Source organism: Cebidichthys violaceus, unplaced genomic scaffold (assembly GCF_023349555.1).
Source record: "Cebidichthys violaceus isolate CVI_PGR_0920_01 unplaced genomic scaffold, fCebVio1.0.p SCAF_17, whole genome shotgun sequence".
Classification (NCBI taxonomy): domain Eukaryota; kingdom Metazoa; phylum Chordata; class Actinopteri; order Perciformes; family Stichaeidae; genus Cebidichthys; species Cebidichthys violaceus.
The window spans coordinates 13,487,139-13,501,209 of NW_027176340.1; the positions used below are offsets into that span (position 1 = coordinate 13,487,139).

The following is a 14,071-nucleotide window of genomic DNA, read 5'->3' on the forward strand; positions in this document are numbered from 1 at the left end:
ATCTTTAAAAGTGGAGCTCTGAGTAGTTTGAGCCTTGTAAGAGTATAAATATTTTTAAATCTTGAGCTCTACAGGGTTATAGGAGTAAAAATTATATTTTTGATATATCTCCAAAAGCATAAAAAGCAATAAAACTAGTTTATTTGTGCATACTTCGTTACATTTTAACATAAAAAATATATATAGTATTCCTCTTTATACATTTTGCTTTTAAAAGCAAGTAAAGTAAATGTGCTTCTAAAAGGGTGTCTATTTGAAGTTTCCTTCTATGACAACATTATATTCAAAAGCATAGGCTCTAGTTATATAATAAATACATATTTTGATATCATTTTGCTTTGAGGTGTAGGGCAGATATCAGGGCACTGCTTGATTCAGTGCAGAAACCTGACGGTTTCTGCCGTCTCCTACATCCAAACAATAATGAAACCCCAGAACAACTTTAAACAAACATGAGCCAAAACGCCAGTGTTCACAACGACAACTTACAGTCAAAGCAGACAAGTTAATGCATCCAATTCGTTTTTTAAGATGACTATGAGCTGCATATCAATCAAACAGAATGTGGAGGTTAAAAAAGTAACATACCGTGTATGTTTTATTTAACGTCCATATTAAAGCGGGGCGACAGGCTCTTACAGTACATGCTACCACAATATTAGCAATACAGGATGTGAGGAAGCTGATGTATCTCACTAATGAGCACAGTCTTGACTTTGTGTGTCAAATGTTTGTAGACATCAACACATGAACTGTTACAAAATGTACCAACATCATTACAAAGTCCATCTTTTTATAATATAAAAAAATAAAACATATATTACACTTTCTTTTTTTTCAAAATAACAACTTTATTATTATAACATATTTCAGAAACATCATTTCCAGAGAGGCTTGTCCCTGAACACAGCACGGATCATCATCCCACCATCGACCTCTTCCTCCCTCTCAACCGGACCTCATCCAGCTTTTTAATGACCACCGAGGACTTCATGGACGCGGCCGCGTAGCTCTTCAGCAGCCTCTCGAACAGAGCCTCTGTGTTCGGGTGGGTGCTGAGGAAGGCCTTCTCCAGCACATACAAGTCCACTCCCTTATCCTCCGGCAGGGCGGAGATGTAGCTCAGGCCGAAGTCGATGAGGAACAGCTCGGACTCCCGGTCCTCCTGATGTCTCAGCAGCATGTTGGAGGTGGTCAGGTCCCCATGGACGACGTCCTCGTCGTGCATTTTGGCCAGGATCTGGCCCACCCTCTCAGCCAGCCACCCCAGCTCCTTACTGCAGTCAGACCGCCGAGTGGAGGCGATGTGGTCGCGTACAGTCGAGGAACCCGCGATTTCCTCCAAGAAAATACAGTGGGATGTGTAGTCCACAAAGTAGACTACAGGGGCAGATATGCCTGAGGAGAGAAGTTGAAGGAGAGTTGTATGTTGGGCTCTGAAGATACAAAAACCTGTGTTTTCTGGTATCAAATGATAAGGATGTCATTATTCTATATCAATAAATATCATGAAAAGACAAAAACCAGCCATGTGGTGTTCCTCTAATTACTTTCTAACTCCTCTCCTCTGTCTGTGGCTCTCGGGCCCAATACCACTGGTTATTACTGAAGATGTACATCTTTTAAATATATATAAAAATATATTTAAAATATGTACATCATTTGATTGGGCTGGTTTATAATGTGAGGACTGTGGCTCAATCTCTAAGGCCTTACACACTGAACCCTCAGGGACTTAACCAGTCACCTGGTAATGAGTGTGAGAGACTGCGAGGGCTTGAAGTTGTATAAATACGAACGTTGACATCACACACTGCTCCGTATCTGGACACTCTCTTTTCCCCCGGCAACTACTTGGTCAACCAATCAGCTTCGCTTGTAACGGAACAATATTTTGTTGTAGCACCGGTTGGCTGAGTTGAAGCTAATGTAGCTTCTTTTCTTGAGCTGTTTTCATTTGATAACGATGGTGCGCTTCATCAAAGCCACTCAGACCTTCGATTTGATAGCATTGCGTCCAGACTGTGTTCAGACCAGCAGGTTTGGCTGTTGTTGAACTTGCCTGCTCTCCGGCAGCGCAGTATGGAGCGGACCTCCTGGACCGTTCTTCGGTGGGTCAGCTTCTCGTCCAGCACCGGGTGTCTGTAGCCCTTTGGGAACCTTTCTTTCACAATAGTCGGCTTTCCCAGGAACTCTGCCCGGTACACCCGAGCTTCTGCTCCTTGTTTTACTAGCTCTGCTTTACTGAGGAACTCTGGGATCGCCATGCTCTTTTCCTGAGCCATGTTGACTTCCGCTCTTCTTCTGCTGTCTGCCGTCCTCCCGCTTCCTGTGCTCTGTTTCTACAGGCTGCCACCTAGCGGCCACCAATGAAACACACTAACGGCTAAGCGATAAAAAAAGGTTTTACTAGTTACTTCTTACCGTAACCAGCTCTAAATCTACGTACACAGATATTGATGTAAACTAAACGCTCAGTTAAATTGCTTAATTTTATGCCTCACGTTCCCCTAACTTTTAATTTAGGAGGCACACATATTCACATTATCCGAACTTTTTTTTTACCAATTCTACAATTCACATGAATAATTTACAAAAATGAGGCAATCATTACACATACAAATTCAACACCCTCTAAACTCAACACGTACCAAATTGTACATAAAACATGTACACAGCCATAAAAAGAATAGTAGGATACTTATTTAAGATTAATAAATAAATAGAAAAATAACAAAAGAATATATAATAGCCATACATACATAATACATAAATTAATTGATAAAATAAATAATTTCTAATATTTGGATTTCATTAATTTCCGGGACTTGAGTTGACTTTCATTATAGTGGCAGATGAAGTGAGGTGGGGTCTTAAAGACTTTTGACCTATGAATAAAGAAGTTGGCTGAAATTAGTAAAACATTAATCATTAGGTCTAATTTTTTGGTCTTCAGAAAAAAAATAAAATAATATTATTATGATTATTAAGTGGCAAATCAATAATATGATTTACCACTTAACCATTCCATTAATTGTTTCCAGAACAACTGTGTATGGGATCTTGATAAACGTATTGATCTTGTTCCTATCAACAGCATAGAACAGAACACTCGCTAAAATACCTACAAACAGACACGCAAGCTGAGCTAACGTGTTTGCAAAACTAGTTTGCTTCACTCATCATTTAATGAACCTTCAATTGCTCACAGATCATGGCTGTGTGTCACTTTAACAATAACGTTCAATACAAATTCAAGATAAATTCAGGGTTTCATACACAAGTTTCAACGTATAACTTCTACATTCTCAGATTTCTCAGTGTTTTCTTGTGTTGGAGAATATGAACAACCTGGTCTTACCGTTTATATTGTGGCTTTATTTTCAGGTAAAAAATACATATTGACACACACAATTCAAATGGCTGTATATTCCACCACGAGTGCACTTCAGCCGACGGATAACCGGAACTTTGTGCAACACCTGTCAAACCCACGGACCTCTTAAGAGCGACGGACTTCCTGCTAGCGCTTAATTGCAAAACAAGTTACACCAGACTTCATAATACGGAAAGTCTGTGTTAATTTAAGTTTAATGACGACGTATTGATGTATATATGTGTGATTTATGAAATATGGCTCGTGTTGGAGATAGAAATACCACTTTACCATTAAATAGGAAGTGACGACAACTAACCAATCAGCTCCACGGAAAATCTGTCATGCGCGGTAGAGCTTGTGATGGCAGTATGGTACGCGTGAAGGTGAATGTGAGCTTAAACGTTAGTGAACTGAACTGAACTCCAGTATTCGTCGTTTAGAGGTTACTGGGTTTTACCAGCGGTTCTAGTGAGTTTCACTAAAGAACGGCGTGGACGTCCTCTCAGGCTGCAGGTAAGAACCGTGTGAGAACATGACGCGTTCATTCGTTCATGACTGCTCAGCAGGAAAGTGTAGTTTCTCATCGTGTGAGGGTTTTAAGAAAGATTGGCTCCAATACTACGAGTAAAACATCAATAACATGAACCAACGGTGTTACGTCAGTGTGGTAATTAACAGAAGCGGACGGACAAACATTCATAACACCGTCCATATGATCGCTTTTATACTGTACATGCTAGCACGAGACCAGACACTGGCTAGTCGCTTTCCTACTTTCTTTTAAAGACATGGCCTCCAAATCCACGTTGTACCACATTTAGTTTAATATTTGATAATCTAACTACTGTGCAGGATTTGTTTTTTATTGCTAAAATAAGCATGCTGAATATTTAACACAACAAATAAACATCATGGTTCTCTGATAATCAGAAAGCTATCAAATATGGTTCAGTACAGTAGTTGGTCCAAAATAAATACAAATGAGGTGATTTTTTTTCTTTAAATCCTAATATGCAAAAAACACATTAACTCAGATTTTTTTTCTACCATTTTTAATATGTAATAGGGCAGACTTTACATCTCCTGAAGTTGTCATGTTGTGCCTCCTATCTGTCGAGCAACAGCAGACGTCTGAGTATAAAGTTGGTCGGTCAGTCTGACACCCGTTCTCTATGATTTCTGTTTGATCTTCAAGCCACTGGTGAAGTCCTCTCTCTGCTCTGCTCAGCGGTCATGGCTGGCCTGTCCAGCTATGCCGTGCGCATGGCCAGACTGAGCGCACAGATCTTTGGGGAGGTGGTGCGTCCGACAGACTCCAGGTCTATGAAGGTGGTCCAGCTGTTCCAAGAGCCTCCCATGGCCAAGAGGAAGGAGGTGTACGACTGGTACCCACAGCACAAGATCTACTACTCCATGACCCAGAAGCTCCGGTTCATGGGGCTGTTCAGGTACTCAGAATGACCTGCTTGATCATTTATGCCCTTAGCTTTGCTGAAAGGGTTTTCAATGTGAAACATTGATACAGGAAGTGTGGACTGTCACTAGCAGTGGCTTTATATCAATGGTAAAAACGGTAAAATACATGGGTTATAAAGAAGACTCTGAGCAGCCAGTGAGAATGTTTGTTAAAATGTTTGCTCTTCCTTCTCAGAGACGAGCACGAGGACTTCAAGGAGGAGATGCGTCGCCTCAGGAAACTGAGAGGAAAGGGGAAACCAAAGAAAGGAGAAGGCAAGAGAGCGGGCAAGAAGAAATGAGCTGCTTCTTTTTCTTTTCTCTTTGTTATGCAGGCAGACAACTTTGAACTGTGGACATGCTTCCTATTCTGCTCTCCTCAAGAAGGAACAGGAAGGACTTGTTGCTGCTCAGGTGCTCTTCTGTAGCCTGACCTCTGACCCCTGACCTCCCAGGAAGAAACAAGAAGACAGAGCGCGTCACTAGAGACAGAAACACATAAACTAATAATCATCATTATTATTGTAAGACATAAGATTCAACATGTCAATAAAGATGCATCTGTTACCTCTAGAGTGTCTGTTATTACTATCGCTACTGATAGTACTGCTACTACTTTATATGCTGCTGAAAAATGAGTACTGTTATTACTGTTACTACTATGAATACCATTAGTAGGCTATTACTGCTGCTGTTGTACTCTTCAGTAGGACTACTTCTGCTACTGTTGTACTTGTTGGTAGACCTACTTCTGCTGCTGTTGTACTCTTCGGTAGGACTACTTCTGCTGCTGTTGTACTCTTCGGTAGGACTACTTCTGCTGCTGTTGTACTCTTTAGTAGGACTACTTCTGCTGCTGTTGTACTCTTCGGTAGGACTACTTCTGCTGCTGTTGTACTCTTTAGTAGGACTACTTCTGCTGCTGTTGTACTCTTCGGTAGGACTACTTCTGCTGCTGTTGTACTCTTCGGTAGGACTACTTCTGCTGCTGTTGTACTCTTTAGTAGGACTACTTCTGCTGCTGTAGGACTACTTCTGCTGCTGTTGTACTCTTCGGTAGGACTATTTCTGCTGCTGTTGTACATGCTTTAAACTAAAATAATAATGATAACCAATACTAGACGACAACTAAATTGAGTCAAATGTCTAACAATATAACTGGAACATTTTTAATTGTTATTCAGTCAGTTATGAACGTCATCATTCGTAATGTGTAATATGATCTTTGGCTTCACCACACAGCGTGGATAACAACAAAACCAGACAAATAATTGAGGGCTCACAGAACATCAACAAACCTGGCTTTAGAAGGAATTGTTGAATTTTTTTTAAAATTATTATTTCACAAAATAGAGGACAGATGGAAACATCCAGTCGGTGCAAGAGGCACAAGGAGGCCATGTAAGCAGTAGTGGAATCGCCAAAACAGGCTTATATTTTCAATCATACTGTGACATGATTAAATCTTTTACTTCAGTGCGAGTAGAAGTACAACAATGTCAGTGATCGTTTGAAAATACTGTGGTACATGTAAGAGTCCCGCATTCAATATCGTAAAAGTGTGTCACCACGTAGGTAAGTATTTATAGCAACCTCTCAATGTTATATTAGTGTTGGATTATTATTACGGATGTATTACCATACGCACCATTTTCATGTTGTAGCTGGAGGAGGTGAAGCTACATTAACTCATTTTTGAGAATGCAGAATGTCAAATACCACAATGTTTTTGACCAAATACCTTGATATCGATATTGTTGACCACTAATGCTTTTTTGCAAAATATGAATGTAGCGCACTGAAATACTGTATGTCATTTCATATTTCTTGCTGATTTAATATCAGTTTGTCTATGTAAAGTCATTTGCTTTAAATATGTGTTTAAGTTCATTCATATTTGTATTACTTCAGTAGTTAATAACATTACCTAACTGTATGCTTACTAACTGTAAAGGGAAGAAAGTTGGTGTACTGACCCTTTAGAAGAGAGCGCTGTCGCTTTAAGAGAGTTTTTAGAGAACGTGATGTATGCAGGCTGAAGGCAAAATGTGCTTGTGCTTAACCGTGGGATTTGTAAATAAAAGCTGCAAAACGAAGATGGATGTGTTTTTGGACAGTTCATTTTAAGGGTGCAACATGAACACAATGAGATTTTTTGATAAATAATCATCAGTTATGTGGACATAGATACTAATTGTAAAAGACAAACAGAATAATCTGGTAACTTCAGAAAATTATATTACTGTAATTGTTACCGTGAAATGTTTGTGTTCTTAATCTTAATTTGAAATGTTACTACAGCTGTTAGATAAATATAATGGAGTAAAAGGCACAATCGTTCCTCCTCAAATAAAAAGTTAAGTGAGAGTATAAAGCAGCACAACAGTAATGCACTCAAATAAAGTACAAGTAGAACTGAAGTATTTAGTTAAATAAATAATCCAATACTAACCAATAAATAAATATGCCTGTGAAATAAATAAATGAGGCAATACATATATAAGTACATTCAAATAATACAAATATAAATGAGTCTGTATAGTTCAATAAATAAACAGGTTTTTATTTAAAAAGGGACATTTGTGAGGGTCATTTTATTTAATAATTTTACATTTGTTTATTTCAGGGTTAGGGTTTTTATTTCAGAATTCCACATTTATTCCACAGATCTTTTTATTTCCATCTGTTACATTGAAATGAAGTGGGCTCGGTTATCTCAGATTCAGACCGAAGCACAATAACTAGCTGCCTAGTGCACCCTCATCTATATTCTATATCATCACTTATACATTTACTTTTATTTATATATGTATTGCCTCATTTGTTGACTTCCAAATTTATTTCATGGACATATTTATTTACATTAAATTAAATGGCATTCCATAGCCTACCTCAAAATTGTGGAATACTTCAGTAAATGTATTAAGTCACATTCTAATTGTGGTCAGTTTTGAAACACACGAACTGCTTATTTCTTCATTCATATATGATATTATTATTATATGAGACCAGCTATAATGACGTAGAAGTAGAAGCGGTCCTCTGAGCCGCTCTGCTGCTCCTCGTCCTGGGACAGTCGGGAGTTCCTCTCCTGAAACTTGACACCGCTGCCACGTCGCTCCGACTTCCTGAAGGGACACAAGTTTTTCTATAGGAGCATCTCCTCAACCACCCGATCTGCTGCTCACGGTGAGTCCATGTATCCTCCCGGGATGTCTCATAGCCCAAAATATAGCAGTCCACAGTGGACTAAAGAGTCTCCAGAGCTCGTAACTAACGCAGCGGACTGTTACGTCCGTCTGTCCAGTTGAACAACTGCTTCAAGTCCTGCACGGAAAAACAGTCGACGGGTAACGGGTCAGTTGTCCACAGCTGGAACTATCAGCACGGTAACACACAGGACTCTTAATACCTGAGACTCACGGTCTATTTACTGTCGTAACAAAGACCCAGTGGTGGAATGTAACGAAGTATATTTACTCAATATGGATACATTACTTTTTATCTCCATTGAATGCCACGTTATACTTCTACTCCACAACAGTTACTTTCCAGCAGTGTGTAAAGTGAAATAGTTCTATGAAATACTGCGGTGATGAACAATCGAATGTCTGTGGGGTCCATTCTGCTGCATAATTACTTTTGCCTTTAATACTTTGAAGTATATTTTTGGTGATAATACTTCCTTAATTAAAGTTCAAGAGTAACTGAACCCCCAAAACACCCCTTTTCAGCTCAAAACCAATTGATATGTATATATTTCTAAGTGTTGTTGGTGGAGTGGGGTCCTCATCTTGACATTTTAGAACAAAGTATTTGCATTCTACATATTGTGTTATAAATAACATTGAATTGTATTTTTCTATTAGCTGAACTGGAGGCTGTCGGAATAACTATGATGCTATCAGCCTGATGGGGATCTCTACAGTGACACTTGGTGGGGGATTTTCTGTATTGGTCCACATATTGTTTTTGAGTATCAAATATCAAATAATATATCAAAAAAGTCCAGTCAGTACCGAACCAGAACCAGAACCATAAACGAGTGTCCGTCTCTCTCAGTCCATCTGTGTGGAGCAACAGTTCCTCAGAGGCGGTGCTCGTTCACACACCTCGTCCCCACTGCTGTAGGAGATGTTGATATGAGACTAAAAGCGGAGCGAGACACGGCCGTGTAGTTTTGTTGAGCCCGTCTCGAGTGGAACCCCTAATGACATCATGGCAATCAACAAGAGGGTTGTCATGGCGACGGGGCTGCAACAGTCTTTCCTGTGAGCAGCAGGACGCAAGACGGGTGCCAGACCAGGAGGGCTCTGCAGGAGATGGTCCGTATTATTATTAAGATTTTTCTTATCATATTAAGTTTTGCTTGTTTTATGCAGCGGAATTCCTCTGAGAGATGAACCCAGACATGCAAAGCCTGACTGAAACGTGAACGTAACGGGACAAAAGCAATGGGTGAGTGATTTTCCAAAGTAATGCTCGTTTTGTACGGACTGCTTCCCTGCAGCGTGTTTGGTGTAAAGAAAAGCAACATGTAACAAATGCATTGTAGTGCTGACCTGTGTGACCTGTGATACACCGCTTGAGTATCAGCTGCTGATAGTTGAAGCTACATTTAGATCATCAAGGGTCATTAAAAAAATCACCTAATTAGTCAAATCAACCAATCAGATGTGAAACTTAACTGTGGACTGTATCTGCAGTCGGTATGAGCTGTTCTAAGCTTCATCTTTCCTCATATGAATGGAACACAGGGTTCTCTTTAATGAAATTCAGCAGCTCTCATTTGCATTTGTGTCAAAAGATACTGCACATGAAAGCCTCTCAGGTTAATGTGAGAGGCAACTGCAGAACAGTCGGAGGGATGAACGATTATCATTCACTTGGAACTCACTCAAATAAATACGTACTGTAAACTAATGAAAACACTGGAAAGCTACAGACTGTAACAACTAAACGTGTAGTATATGGAACAAAAATGTTGCCAGGTTTTTGTTTTGTTGCAATAAGCTCATTTATCTGTACCTGAGCAACTTGTGTTGCTTGTACTTCTCTGAACAAAAGGTTCCTGTTCGTAGATTTGCATGCTGGCTGAATCTGTTCTAATCTCACCAGCAACATTCGTTCTTAAAGTTTAAATCCAGATCAGTCTGATGCTACATAGTCACACTTTTACACTTATAAAAAAGGGCCAATTTTCTTTTTTTTTTAGGGCTAATGAACATAAAAAATCTTAAATTATGGAGCCAGGGAATGGGTAATATTCTGAGATAAAACTCAGAATTTTAGAGGTTAGAGTCGTAAATTTAAAAGAAATTAGTGTAAATACAGCTCTAAAATGTACCTTTTATGAAACTCAACACCTTTTAAATGGCCACTAAGAAGACAAATCTGCTGCCTTAAAGGAAACAAGAATATTGACTTTGTATTTCTTTCTTTAAATGGATACTTATGGAGCTGCTGTTTTTTTTGAGTCAGCATCTAGTGGCCATTAGTGGTACTGCATCTGGCTGTAGCCTTGACTCAATCTACACGATCGAACGGAGACCTCATGAAGTTGAAAGATTAACATCAAATGCATACATTTACCCTAGAGGTTATTTTTGTGTGTATATGTACATCTTTTGTTCAGAGTTAATCCTCTGACTGTTCTCCTTCACCACAGGTAGCTCCATCCTCCTGTTGGCCAACGTGGTGTCCACTCTGGGCGGCCTGGTCTTTGGTTATGAGTTGGGCATCATCTCAGGCTCTCTGCTGCAGCTCAAGGCCGAGTTCGGACTCTCGTGTGTCCAGCAGGAGGCTCTGGTCAGCTCTCTGTTGATAGGAGCTCTGCTCGCCTCCGTTGTGGGCGGCTGCTTGATCGACCACCGGGGCCGCAGGAACTCCATCCTCCTCGGCAACGTGTTGATACTGACCGGCAGCCTGGTCCTGCTCATCGGTTCCTACTCGGCACTGGTGGTGGGCAGGATGATGGTGGGCTTCGCCATGTGTATATCCTCCATGTCCTGCTGCATCTTTGTGTCCGAGATGGTTACCCCGGATCGCAGGGGCTTCCTGGTAACGCTGTATGAAGCCGGGATCACCATGGGCATCCTGGCAGCCTACGCCATGAACTACATCCTGGCTGACTCTAAAAAAGGGTGGAAGTGGATGTTTGGATTAGCCGTAGTACCGACTATGATTCAGTTGGTCTCTATCTGGTTCCTCCCATCCAGCACGAAGGAATCTTCAAGCCCAAGGTATTGTTTTAAAACTGCAAGCAACCTGATGAATACTGTCGAAGCAGATGACTCTAAAGTCGGCTCCAGCATGGAAAGCAAGAAGGTTCAGTTCAACAGCATGTACCTTTTCCAGCGCAAAGACAACATGAGGACTCGGACCGTCATCGGCCTCGGACTGGTGCTCTTTCAGCAGTTCACAGGCCAGCCGAATGTCCTCCTGTACGCCTCCACCATCTTCCACTCTGTGGGGTTTCAGAGCAATGCCTCGGCGGTGCTGGCTTCTGTGGGCTTGGGGTTCGTCAAAGTGGTCGCTACTCTGACCTCCATGGTGTTTTCGGACCGGGTGGGGCGGAGGCCCCTGCTCATCAGCGGATGCTCCGTTATGGCGCTGTGTCTGATAACCATTGGACTCCTCAGTGGACATTCATCGATGGATGCCAGGAGGCCTTGTGATTCTGAGGACTTCAACGTTAACAGAACCGATCTGCCTCATCTAACTGTTGGTAATCGATTCGTTTTTAACGAGAGCCAAAGACTGCTCGAAAACAACACACAAGATGAAGATGTAGTTCTTGATGCAGTTGGACAGAAACAACCGGACGATCCTCTGGCACCTCTTCCGAGCGCCCATGACACGGTTGTGAACTGGATCATTCTCATGTGTATGATGGCCGTTGTCAGTGCATACTCCGTTGGATTTGGACCAAGTTGGTATATTCTCTCAAACTGGGGCTGTTTTTGTGCATTTAAAGCTTCATGAGGCAAGATTGATTAAATATAAAGTTAAATTGATGCACATTTTCAATCTGCTAACATGCAAAAATGCCTAATGTAGCTTTACCGTCTTTAAAAATAACTTTATCCAACATGGAGCCTGTCGAGTGTTTTATTAGAGCTCTGAAGTTAAACAGTTTGTTTTGTCTTGGACCAGTGACCTGGCTTCTCCTGAGTGAAATATTTCCAGCTGCTATCAGAGGAAGGGCATTCGCATTTACCAACTGCTTCAACTGGGCTGCCAACCTGCTGGTCACGTTCACTTTCTTGAATTGTGTCGGTGAGTTCCCATACACCATTTTCACGGTGGACATTTTGACTCGTCACAGTGTGGGAAGTGCAGGTGGAAATAATAAAAGCAATGGTGGTTCCGCTGGAACTGGAAAAAGCCACATGGAACACAGCCAAAGTAATTGATTACACCTGTGCATCTCATGAACAACTCAACATGTTTGCAGTGTAGAGGTCCCAGTGACTCTGATTGAACTTTAAATTCAGTCTTCTTTGTTAAGATCAGTACAACACCAAATACTTTTAGGTAGTAGCTATGGCGATTTTGCCTCATTAAACACGGCAGACACAGAGCTTACTGCAGTCCTGTGACAGAAGAATCTGACATCTGTGGCTGAGGATTTGACTTGATTGCTGTTGGGATGTAATGACAATTTTAATAAGGATGTTATTAATTAAGAAGAACCAACTCTAGCTTCAGCATTTAACAGTCTAAGATTATAAAATAACTGATAACTTTGTAAGCAAGGATTCATTGCTGCATTGATATGCGTTCTTATGTTCAACGATGGTCACATTTCCCCTTAGTGACTTATTGAAATGATGGCCAGCAGAGAGTGAACTATGCTTTCGATCAACAGATGCGATCGGTCTGTCGGGGATGTTTCTCCTGTACGGGATGACCGCTGTGGCCGCTGTGGCTTTCTTTTACTTCATGCTACCAGAGACCAAAGGGAAGAGTCTGGAAGAGATAGACAAGGAGCTGCGTTCAAACAAGTAGGATCTATATTTGTCTGAGCAAATACTCATAACCACGTGCAGTAGCATGAGACACTCATGTGTGTGTCTTTGGTCTTGTTTTGCAGGTTTTACCAAGGCGAAGAGTGCTGTTGCATAAACAGCTGGAGAAACCCTTCCCCACAGTACCAGAGAGTGCACTGTCAAGTCAGCTCCTCAGGGTGATTTATTATAGGATATTACAGTACTGACAGGCATAAACACCACGTAGGCTTCAGACCCGTGCTAGGCCTTCCTCTGTTGCACCTGGTATTGGAATACATGTGTGGTATCTTTGTGAAGCACACTAACAGTGCATTTTTGTGTGACATGACTTTTGTAAATGATATTTACAAAAGTCATTACAAATTCTTTTTTTTGTTTTGTTTTTACAGCCAAAAAAGAAAGAGCTGCTGTGCATCTGAAGTGGTTTGTCAGTTGTGGTCAGCAGCAGTCTTCAAAATGTTCCTGACTTGATTGTAACATTTACAGTTTTACCTTTGTCATTCAAATTTTTTTCCAAGTCTATGTCAATACATTGATATGCCCATATGTACATTTAAAGTCATTGGTCTTCATATTTATTCCTCATGGCTCATTTATCCGTTCCTAATGTGCCTCCAATGTGAAAAAATAAATTGTGGATAAAATGTTTAGTCCTCGTTTTGTGCAAAGATGCCGTCATTAAACGCAGATGTCGTGCAGTGGTTTCTTCAGACTGGGTTCCCACTGTACAGGTCACATATTACAGACAACCAGTCACGCTCACACTAAGGTTTAGAGTCTTTAATTAACCCCAACTGCCGGGGAACCCAGAGAACCCACGCTGACACAGGGGGAACATACAAACTCCACACAGAAGCCCAGGAAATGAACCCGGGCCCCTCTTGCTGTGAGGAGACAGAGCTAACCACTGGACCTTTGTAAATATCAAGGGCCAGCTTACAGCAGTTGATGTAGCCTACAATCAAGATAAAAACTTAATACCGAGGTGAAACTGTGAAGGGCTGATCTTAAATCTTTTTTAAGTTGATCTTAAATAATGACAATTTATGATAACAAATTGCATTTCTGCCATGGTTTCAGAATATTTCAGTTGCGTGTCAAACCTCTTTTACATCAGTGGTGCTGAAAAGACTTCTGCAAAAGGATACACCGGTGTTTCCTCACTCTCAGCTCCTCCACAAGTCTCCTCTCTCCTCGTGGTGGAATGAAGTGATTGGGAGATCCT

The 14,071-nt window shown here is 41.0% G+C and overlaps 3 protein-coding genes across 3 annotated transcripts; 2 read left to right on the forward strand and 1 right to left on the reverse strand.

The window, feature by feature from the left end:
- Positions 1-13: 13 nt before the first annotated feature.
- tp53rk (TP53 regulating kinase) lies at positions 14-2,299 on the reverse strand. Its single transcript, XM_068711789.1, has 2 exons — positions 2,063-2,299; positions 14-1,398 (listed from the first exon to the last, which is right to left on the reverse strand). The coding sequence occupies exons 1-2, from the start codon at positions 2,283-2,285 to the stop codon at positions 920-922; spliced, it is 702 nt and encodes a 233-aa protein (XP_068567890.1). The 5' UTR covers positions 2,286-2,299; the 3' UTR covers positions 14-919.
- Positions 2,300-3,717: 1,418 nt separating this feature from the next.
- On the forward strand, positions 3,718-5,407 carry mrps33 (mitochondrial ribosomal protein S33). The gene is made up of 3 exons (XM_068711790.1): positions 3,718-3,892; positions 4,575-4,827; positions 5,031-5,407. The coding sequence occupies exons 2-3, from the start codon at positions 4,613-4,615 to the stop codon at positions 5,134-5,136; spliced, it is 321 nt and encodes a 106-aa protein (XP_068567891.1). The 5' UTR covers positions 3,718-3,892; positions 4,575-4,612; the 3' UTR covers positions 5,137-5,407.
- A 2,540-nt stretch (positions 5,408-7,947) lies between these two features.
- Positions 7,948-13,471, forward strand: slc2a10 (solute carrier family 2 member 10). The gene is made up of 7 exons (XM_068711791.1): positions 7,948-8,023; positions 9,217-9,292; positions 10,503-11,765; positions 11,990-12,112; positions 12,705-12,840; positions 12,930-13,022; positions 13,236-13,471. The coding sequence occupies exons 2-7, from the start codon at positions 9,289-9,291 to the stop codon at positions 13,315-13,317; spliced, it is 1,701 nt and encodes a 566-aa protein (XP_068567892.1). The 5' UTR covers positions 7,948-8,023; positions 9,217-9,288; the 3' UTR covers positions 13,318-13,471.
- The last annotated feature ends 600 nt before the right edge of the window (positions 13,472-14,071 follow it).